The 10,884-nt window shown below is 41.2% G+C and overlaps 1 protein-coding gene across 1 annotated transcript; it reads left to right on the top strand.

The window, feature by feature from the left end:
• Positions 1 to 6,352: 6,352 nt before the first annotated feature.
• LOC141391950 (ribonuclease H1-like) lies at positions 6,353 to 6,760 on the top strand. Its single transcript, XM_073964737.1, has one exon. It carries the CDS (start codon positions 6,353 to 6,355, stop codon positions 6,758 to 6,760), a length of 408 nt encoding a protein of 135 aa, XP_073820838.1.
• Positions 6,761 to 10,884: the final 4,124 nt, after the last annotated feature.

The raw sequence follows: 10,884 nt of genomic DNA, 5'->3' as shown, positions 1-10,884 counted from the left end.
ACAGGTCGCAATTTTAATCGGATCGTCACGAAATTTTGGGTGTTGGTGGGGGTCCCAGAGGGGAAGAAGCCTATTGATTTTGGTGATGGTGGGATAATATTTAGGGGTCGGAATGGGCAAAAAACTTATGTGGATAAAAAGACAACGTTTTTTTCCAAAGCGAGTATATCAGCTTCTATATGGGGTATACCAAAAGCAAAACCTGACAATGAAAGTCGAAAATATCACCTTTCTAATGATGTAAAGTAGGTTCTTGTAGGTGATCAAGAAACGAAGATATCACAATAGTCGCAAATAAACTCCAAATTTTCATGTTTGCGATTTTAGTTATAATGACAAATATCACAGCTTTGGCTGGGGACTTTCCAAAAGCAAAGCCTGACTAGGAAAGTAGAAGATTCCACCTTTACAATGATGCAAACTAGGTCGGCGTAGGTGACCAAATAGCGGAGATATCACAATAGTCGGTAATTCATCCCATTTTTCCATTTTTTTGGAAATCACGCTACTGGGCGCAATTTTGATCGTATCGTCACGAAATTTCGAGGATTAATGAGGGTCTCACAGAGGAAGAAGCCTATTGATTTTGATGATGGTCGGATAATATTTAGGGGATGAGGGGATGAGCAAAAACTTTATTTGAAGAAAAATTCAATATATATAAAATATCACCTTTACAACAATGTAACGTAGGTTGTCGTAGGTGGTCTAACAACGAAGATATCGCAATAGTCGCTAATAAAACCCAACTTCTCATTTTTGCGATTTTAATAATAATGACGGATATCACACCTTTGGTTGGGCAAAAGCAAAGCCTGGCTAAGAAAGTAGAAAATCCCATCTTTGAAATTATGCAAAGTAGGTTTACGTAGGTAGTCAAATAATAGAGATATCGCAATGGTCATTAATGCATCCTTTTTTTACACTTTTTCTGCAATCACACTACAGGTCGGAATTTTGATCGGATCATCACGAAATTTTCTCACAGAGGTAGAAGCCTATTGATGTTGGTGATGTCGACAGTAGTCAAATATAAAATTAAATATTAATTATTTTGGTTCAGTTCGCCTTAAGTCATTTGCTTTAAGGGCCAGATAGGTGAAAACTTTCGTATCTCCATAAAATAAATGTTTTCGAGTGAAAAGATTATTCACAGAGGTAGTGGTGTAGGGTATCACATAGTCGGTCCCGTACCGACTATAGCCTTTTCTCACTTGTTTTTTCTGTAAAATGGTGTGAACAATAACCCTCGAAGGGAGCATTCGATTTGGTCCAAACTTTGCACATCATATTTTTCCTTTCAGACATAGATCGGTTTTGTATATGGACTATATCGGTCCACTCCTTCGGGTACCTCCCACACAAAATTCGAATAAAGTGAAGTTTAAGAGCACCTCGCGCATCGTTTTGAAATTTTTTTAGCAGGTTGTCCTTGCGGCTCCCTTTACGACGGTACAATTTTTTTCGGGCGCAAGTCCATACTTCCTGAGGTAATGGCCTAAAAGCTCCACGAAACCCTGACGGCACCAAGCAAAATGGCAAATCCGCAAGATAATTCGAGCAGGGAGTTTCTGGTTGGTGCACATCGTATTATTTCATCCAGTCATGTGTCAGGTTGGACTATGGACTATATCGGTCCACTCTTTCGGGTACCTTCCGTACAAAATTCGGAAAAACGAATTTTAAGAGCTCCTCTCGCATCGTTTTGATTATTTTTTCAGTAGGTTGTCCAAGTCCATACTGAGGTATTGGCCCAAAAGCTCCAAAAACCCTGCCAACACATACTAAAATGGTTATCGTGCGACATAACTCTAAACCTTTTCAAAATGTTTTTCCAAATTTAGTTATACGTAATTCAATATTAATTCGAGTTATCTATGAATCAGAAGTTTGCTTACTAAAAATTGTATCTATACGTCGATGACTTGGTATTGACCCACACTAGGTACCTATAGATTCCACGTATTTTAAAGCAAATTCGTGATTGTTGTGATTGTGTGTTTTTGGCAGTGGCTGAGGGTATATCTCCGTCAGCACAACTGACTGATAATTTCTTACTTGTTTAGGTATTTTTGTATATTTTTGATGCAAAAGTTAAAATTGTACGCTTTGAGATTGGAATATGCGGCAACTGTCAGTTATGTTGGAAATCACCTAGAATGGGGGTTCGTCTGCTCGTCCTTGCCTTCGCTTGTGGCGAGGGCACAGATGACGTTGAGAAATGAGTGTTAATGAAACTAGATGTTTTCGCCTTTGGGTAATCTCTAACCCAGGTCAAACTCTTGTCTTGTCTCGGTCTTGTATTCTGCAATTACATCCGGCTTAGAGCAAACTGAACCTTCTTTAAAAAAATTGTCTTCAAACGTTTGCTAGGGTCGTCAGCATCAAATGAATTTGTTTTTGTTTTTCAAAGTGCCAACAACTTTTCGACCAAAAATATTATCGACCGTAACTAATTTTCGAAAAACGGTAATCACAGCCAAATACAGACAGATAGAATGAGAGAAAGCAAAATAAGTAGAAAAAATTACACACAATCAAGTTGTGTAATCGACATTTGTTGCGCCTCTTCTTTTAAAATGCACGCATACATACATGTTCAGACAAACTCAAGAGCCATGGGCAGCAAAAACAAACAACCACTGCGCCAATATGTACCAACAATGATGATGGTGATGAGTATCTGGGCCATGTCAGGCACTGGTGCATGCCTTCCGATACTGACTGAGCATTTGAAACAACAACCGCCTGTTGCACTGAGATTTCCTAGGGCACAACGATGGTGGATTATGTTTAAAGTATGGTCATGTGATTACGGGTCCCTTCTTGGCTACAAAGTCTTTATCTTTAACCACCCATCCAACCAATAATGCAAGAGACTACTTTCAGAGCATTTGAAAGATAGAGTTTTGTTAGGTATTCCTTGCCATGTTGCTATTCATTGCACGGCAGAGCACACATCTTATTACCTGATGCCAGTTAAGCTTCGATTAAGTATATTGTGAATGGTTTAAGTTTCCGTAGCATCGTTGTTTTTTTTGTTTTATTTCTAGGTTTAATGTCGCTGCTGATGTTGATCCCTTTGTGTTGAGAGGCTAAATACGATATTTTATGCTTGTCGTTTTTTTTTTGCAATATTGTCAAGGAAACAAAACGATGTCCATTCATGATAAATTGCTTAAGGGCATGCATTTATTTGCACACATGATTAATGAAAGGTAAATAATAGTTTTGCCATTGCAAATAATTGGCGTTTCAAGGGTCATGCAGGTGGAGTTATTATATTGCTAATGATATGTGGATAGGTCATGATGTTAATATTTTTAAACTGAAGCCATTATGTAGGAGTTTTGGAAAAATAACTAAAACGTATTGAATGTAGACGGAGTATGTCCTGCCAATGCAAAAAAATAAAATAATATATTTTCTAAAAAATGTATATATTTTCCACCAGGGTGACGTAGGGGATGAACTATACAAAGGAACGGTCCTGACCGGCTTCAACATGGCAAAGCCCTCTTTCAAGTAGACACTGACCTCCCCGTGGTGTCACCTGGGGAGATGCCTTTAACACCGGTTAAGGGTAGTGAGCTAACATGTGCGGCGCGTTCACTCATAAGAACATTTAAAACTTGGATTTTGGGCGTCGGGTTAGTAACCCTCCCCTAGAAAAAGCAGCCTACTATGAAAAAACAAAATACAAGTAAAACAATCCCCTTTAAAGTCGACGACCTCAGCAAACGTTTTAAGGACCATGAACTGCGAATCTGCACCTGGAATGTTCGTTATCTGTATAGAGAAAATGCAGTTAACGCATTGGCAGATGTTATTGAAAAGTACAAGGCTCACGTTACTGTCGTACAGGAAATACGATGGATTGGGAAAGACGTCGAAACAACACCTGAAGGTGACGCACTGTATCATAGTTGCCATGACACAAAGCATGAGTTTGGCTGCGGATTTGTAGATGGTAGGAAGTTAAAACATCTGGTCTCCAGCTTCATTCCACTGAATGAAAGACTTGCTACAATACGGATAAAAGCAAAATTCTCCAACTTAGCTTTATCTGCGCTCATGATCCAACCAAAGACAAGGACGAACATACCAAAAATATATTCTACGAGCGCTTAAAATAAACATACGACCGTCGTCCTGCCACTGACATTAAAATTATTCTAGGCGATTTAAATGCCAAAATTGAAAGGAGAATATCTTTGGCTAAAAAGTCGGGAAATTCCGTCTTCACAGTGAAACATCTGATTCATGCATCTCGACATTCATAACGGCACCTGACTGCCTCCGGATCAGAAAACAAGAAATCAATTTTATCACATTGTGGTAGTTGGAAGACATTCATCGAGCGTGTTGGATGTACGTTCGTTCCGAGGAGCAACTACATTATTGCAGCAAAGGTACGTACCCGGTTAAACGTAGCGAATAAATACGAACAGACACAACAGGAATGTTAGATATCGGTAAGCTGCAATCACAACAGATAGCCACACCATATTCCACTCAACTGGTCCAATTGCTTTATCAAATATAGATTGACTAGCATCCCAAGACTTAAATGGGCGATAGACAGCTTCCAGCCCTATAAATCCCCTGGATCGGATGGCATTATACCGGCTATGCTGCAAAATGTGGCTGATTCGGTATTGGCAACCATAAAGGAGATATATAGAGCATGCTTGTGTCTACCGTACATACCTAACTCATGGAAGGAGGTAACGGTGACTTACATCCCCAAAGCTGGGAAGCCAAGTCACACACAACCTAAAAACTATAGGCCTATTGTTGTTGTTGTAGCAGCATATAATGCTGGGTTGGCAGCCGCTGGCCTATTAGTCTTTCTTCCTTCCTCCTTAAAGCTCTAGAAAGACTACTTGACTACGACATCCGGTCTCATTGAGCTGCTATGCTGCAAAACGTGGCTGATTCGGTATTGGCAACCATAAAGGAGATATATAGAGTTTGCTTGCGTCTATCGTACATACCTAACTCATGGAAGGAGGTGTCGGTGACTTACATCCCCAAAGCTGGGAAGCCAAATCACACACTACCTAAAAACTATAGGCCTATTAGTCTTTCTTCCTTCCTCCTTAAAGCTCTAGAAAGACTAATTGACTACGACATCCGGTCTCATTGAGGCCCTACTATTATAAGCAACTCGCAGCATGCCTATATTAAAGGAAAGTCAGTTGATACTGCCTTACACGAGGTGGTTGGATATATTGAGAGGAATATGGAGGGATCGGGCTTCACACTTGCAGCCTTCCTCGATATAGAGGGAGCCTTCAACAATGTGAAGCTTGAATCCATTCACAATTCGCCCATCAACGCAGGAATTTCCTCTATCCTTGTTAGGTGGTTTGATGAGATGCTGAAGAGCAGAATCATTAACTCCCATCTAGGAGAGAGTTCCGTAAGGAAAACTGTTTGCAGAGGTACGCCACAGAGAGGAGTTCTATCACCCCTTCTTTGGCTCCTTGTAATAAATGAAATTCTTGTGAAATTCAACTAGCTAAGGACGAAGGTAGTGGCTTATGCTGACGATGTTGTTATCCTCATTAGTGGCAAGTTCATGCCTACCATATCAGACCTTATGCAACGTGCTTTAGTGCAGCTGTCTCGCTGGGCTCGCGCCAATGGACTGGCAGTGAATCCAGCAAAGACGGAACTCGTACTATACACGAAGAAGCGCAAACTTCCCGAATTCCTGCTATCAAACCTGGACGGAGTTGCCTTAAAACTTTCTTCGGAAGCCAAATACCTCGGTGTGATCCTGGACCAACGCCTAAGCTGGAAAAGGAACACTGAGGAGAGGGCAATGAGGGGTTTTATGGCACTCTATTCCTGCAAGAACTCCATAGGCAAAAGTTGGGGCCTCAGACCAAAGGTCATACACTGGTTATATGATACAGTGGTTCTTCCCATATTTACCAATGGCGGGCTTGTTTGGTGGCATGCTCTCGGTAATAGTGCACTTCTGTCCAAATGTCAAGGAGCTGCATTTCTGCTCATTTCTGGTGCTATCAGAAGCACACTTCAGGCCGCTTTGAATGTGATACTTGATCTCCAATCTCTGGATATCTTTACTCACTTTCAAGCGGCGAGGACGGCTTTCAGGCTCAGAGAGACAGGGGTGTGGCAGTGTTCACGATTTGGACATGCAAAGGTCCTCTCTCCTTTTAATGAACTACTTGCGTTCAGTGGACTCAATCACATTAGTGATTACATACCCACCTCACTCAACTTCAACCCAATGAACGTGGTAATTCCCAGCAGGGATGCCTGGTCTAGTCGCAATCCTCCTCTTGGCGGTCTGGCCATCTATACAGACGGCTCTAAGATGGAGGATGGCACAGGAGCTGGGGTCTACTGCGAAAATCCACCAATTAAACAATCCTTCAAACTCAATGATAATTGCAGCGTCTTTCTGGCAGAGATTTTTGCCATCAGGAAAGCAGTGGAAATGGTCAAAGAACTTGAGAGCAGTCTTGAAGGACCCGTGACTATATTTGTCGATAGTCAAGCGGCCCTTAAGGCCCTCAAGTCGTGGACCATAAGTTCAAAAGCTATCCTTGACTGCAAAAACGCTCTACTTGAAGTAGGTGATATCGTTGATCTTTGCTGGGTTCCAGGACACAGTGATATAGCGGGGAACGAAGAGGCAGACAAACTAGCACTGGGTGGCTCTCAGTCGATTGACTTACCAGTAGAGTCATCTACCAGACCACCGAAGTGCTACTACACCTGAAAACTTTGCGGCTTTTTTCATGAGAAAGCAGGGCAAAGATGGCAAACGGAACCTGGTTGCAAGGTATCCAAGGCAATCTGGCCTAGCTACTCTCAATACAGAACCAACTCGCTCTTTTCACTAAATTATTTAGGGATAAAGACCACTGTAGGACTTATTACCGATCATAGCAAGATCAGATCCCTAACTTCTAGATGGGACAACAGCAGTGTAGACTACTGTAGGATATGTCAAGATCCAGAAGAAACAGAGACGGTCGAACATCTACTATGTAGGTGCCCCTCGCTTCTCACGAGGAGACACGGATTCTTCGGTAAATATGAGATAAATACTCTGACTTTCTTCTCCGACATAGATCCCATCTACATGGTCAATGAACTAATTGGGTCATACCAATGCGGTTTTAGCCCTGCAAATCCACCATTGACCAGATATTTACCCTGCGGCAAATCCTGGAGAAGACCCAAGATATGCGGATCGACACAAACCCCATTTTTATTGATTATAAGGCAGCCTTCGACCGCCCCCTACGCCCAAAGATATTCCAAGCCGCAAAGCTCATTCGGCTTTGTAAGATGACTTTAACTGATATTAAGTTCTCAGTTAAAATAGAAGAGAACCTCTCCGAAGAGTTTAGTACCAAAAGAGTTTTCAGATAAGGAGACAGCCTTTCTTGTGACATATTCAACATCCTGCTGGAAAAGGTTATACGAAATGCAAATATCAAAAGAAATGACACAATCTACAGCAACAGCCACATGTTACTTGACATTGACATCATGGGACGATCAGTAAAGGAATTAGCTGATAGCTTTAAGAAGGTCGAAGGAGAATCAGAATCTGGCGGTGCACGGCGAAAAGACAAATTGGAATTTGGTTCCTATAATTTTGAGGTAGACTTTGTCTACCTCTGCACCACCATAAACACAACAAACAACATCAGTTGTGAAATAAAAAGAAGAATTGTATTGGCCAACAGATGATACTTTGCTTAAGTAAGCCGCTTAAAAGCAAAGCTACATCTCGTCAAACAAAACTAACGCTTTACAAAACACTAATACTACCCGAGCTAATGTATGGTTCCGAAGCCTGGGTACTTGGGCAAGCGGACAAGACAGTGCTTGGTGAGAGAAAAATTCTTCGAAAGATCAACGGACCAATATGCGTTGACGGTGAATATCGACGTCGTATGAAACACGAGCTGTACCTGCTATACAACGACATCAGTATAGATAAACGTATCGAGATGCAACGATTGCGTTGGCTAAGTCTTATCATAAGAATGAGCGATGATGAGCCCGCTAAAAAGGCGTATAAATATGGGTCACATGGTGGTGCACGCAGAATTGGCAGGCCAAGGATTCGATAGAGCAAACAAGTGGAAAAAGATATGGAAAGACGCGGCATTGCAAAAAGCAAAGCAACAGACAGATAGAATTGGAGATCTTTTCTTAGTTCGGCTTATGGAACAAATGTTCTGTAATGAGTCAGCTAATTATGTTAATAAGTACATTCTCTACCAACATGAAATAAATAAATACATAAAATTCCCTTTAAATATTTTCTTTTTTCTGTCTCTCCCCAATCGATAGATCTTTAATTTTCTGCCACATATGTATATTTTTTATCACTTTTAGTTTTTTTATTAGTTTCTTTGAGCAGTACAACCGATGAGACTTTTTTATTTTCAATATTAAATGTAGCAAAGTACCCATTCAACTGCAAAGATAAAGATAAATAATTTCAAAGTATCAAATAAATGTGTGTATGTATTGGCATTTGTCACAAAGTCATAGGCATTCAAATATATAACATTTGTAGATGCTAGGGAGCCAAAGCATCACCGATTAAAATACTGTGGGGATATATTTTCTAGAGAATTCATTTTATATTCCTATCAGTTGAGAATTCATGTTTTTTGTTGTTATAAAGTTGAAATATTTAGAACATTGGTGGCGTTTTTTTATAGGGATAGTTGTTACAATTTTGTAATAAGCAGACCAACAAAAAAATTGTTATGCTGCATTCGTTGTTGTTCAATGACACATAAAAGAGGATATTTTTTCTTTTTTGATTTATCTCATCTATCTTAGTGTAAGCACCTTCCATTTAAATTTGGTTCAAGAGCACCGTGAAGTAGTTCCGTATGTATTAATATTACTTACTTACTTAGCTGGTCCATTACGGAACATTTGTTCTATAGGCCGAACTAAGAAGAGATCTCCATTCCTCTCTATTTGCTGCTTCGCACTCTGGAATACCGCGCCTTTTTATCTCATCATCCAATTGTTTGCGCCATCTATTCTTTGGCCTGCCAATTCTGCGTGCACCGCCAAGCGGTCCGTATTTCATCATCGCTCATTCTTATGATATGGCCTAGCCAACGCCATCGCTGCATCTCGATACGTTTAACAATATTGACGTCGTTGTATAGCAGATACAGCTCGTGGTTCATGCGACGTCGATATTCACCGTCAACGCAGATTGGTCCGTAGATCTTTCTAAGAATGTTTCCCTCAAACACATCAAGCACTGCCATGTCTGCTTGCGCAAGTACCCAGGCTTCGGAGCCATATATCAGCACGGGTAGTATCAGTGTTTTGTAGAGCGTTATATTTGTTTGAAGAGATGTGGCTTTGTTTTTAAACTGCTTACTTAAAACAAAGTAGCATCTGTTGGCCAATACAATTCTTCTTTTTATTTCACAACTGATGTCGTTTGTTGTATTTACGGAGGTGCCGAGGTAGACGAAGTCTTTTACTACCTCAATATTATAGGAACCAACTTCCACAGTCGGTCCGAGCTCAATGGACGCATTGCGCGTCGACACCATGAACTTGGTCTTCTCACCGTTTACCGCCAGACCCACTTTAGCAGATTCTCCTTCGACCTTTATAAAGGTATAATTTACTACTCTTACTGATCGGCCCATGATGTCTATATTATCAGCATAAGCAAGTAACATGTGACTATTGGTGTTTATTGTGCCACTTTTTTTGACGTTTGCCTCTCGTATAACCTTTTCTAACAGGATGTTGAAGAAGTCGCACGAAAGGCTGTCTCCTTGTCTGAAACCTCTTTTGGTACCAAACTCTTCGGAGAGGTTCTTTCCTATTTTAACTGAGGACCTCGTGTCAGTTAAAGTCATTTTACAAAGCCGGATGAGCTTTGCGGGGATACCAAATTCAGACATGCCTTGGAATACCTTTGAACGCAGCGGACTGTCGAAGGCTGCTTTATAATCGACAAAAAGGTGGTAGGTGTCGATCTGCATCTCTTGGGTCTTCTCCAGGATTTGCCGCAGGTTAAATATCTGGTCAATGGTGGACTTGCCAGGTCTAAAGCCGCATTGGTATAGTTAGAGCATACAGTTTTATCTCCCTTCTTGTGGACGGGACACATGATACTCAGGTTCCAATCGTCGGGTACTCGTTCTTCCTGTCAGATGGTGCTGAATACACCTTATCAGCGTGTCGCCTCCGGTTTTGAACAGCTCGGCTGGTAAGCCATCGGCTCCTGCTGCCTTATTATTTTTCAGCCGATTTATTGCTGTCTTTACCTCATCATGGCTGTGCGGTATACGTTCAATACCATCTTCTGGGATTAGGTCTGTGGTATCTTAGTCGTCTTCACTGCTATTGGATACCAACAGTTTTGAAAATTTTTCATTCCATATCCTGAGCACAATATCTGTATCCGTTACCAAATTACCTTGCTGGTCTCTACAGGATGATGTGCCTGTACCAAAGCCATCAGTTTGATGCTTGACTCTTTGGTAGACTCGGACTTCATTCTGGTTCCTGTACATCTCGATTTTTTCACACTCCCGCTTTTACATCTCCCTCTTTTTCTGCGGAAAAGACGTTTCTCCTCTCTCTTTTTCTCCCGATATCTCTCTCGTGCGCTACGCGTTGCTACGGATTGTAAAGTAGCCCTATATGCGGCATTTTTCTCTTCGGTAGCAGCACGACACTCCTGATCATACCATGGATTCCTTGACCAGGTGCGTAGCTTTGCCGCAACTAGGTAGTGGTCCGAGTCTATGTTTGCCCCTCGGAACGAGCGCTCATTCAACACGCTCGAAGAATGTCTTCCATCTATCACAACGTGATCAATTTGATTTC

The sequence above is a fragment of the Musca autumnalis genome, unplaced genomic scaffold (genome assembly GCF_047663935.1).
Source record: "Musca autumnalis isolate F117 unplaced genomic scaffold, ASM4766393v1 scaffold_1, whole genome shotgun sequence".
In the NCBI taxonomy this organism is placed as follows: domain Eukaryota; kingdom Metazoa; phylum Arthropoda; class Insecta; order Diptera; family Muscidae; genus Musca; species Musca autumnalis.
The sequence above is the reverse complement of the archived record's forward strand: the minus strand, read 5'-3'. Positions and strand labels throughout refer to the sequence as shown.

Excerpts from the sequence above, each read along its gene's own strand:
- LOC141391950 (XM_073964737.1), top strand. The coding sequence starts at position 6,353 with ATGGAGGATGGCACAGGAGCTGGGGTCTACTGCGAAAATCCACCAATT.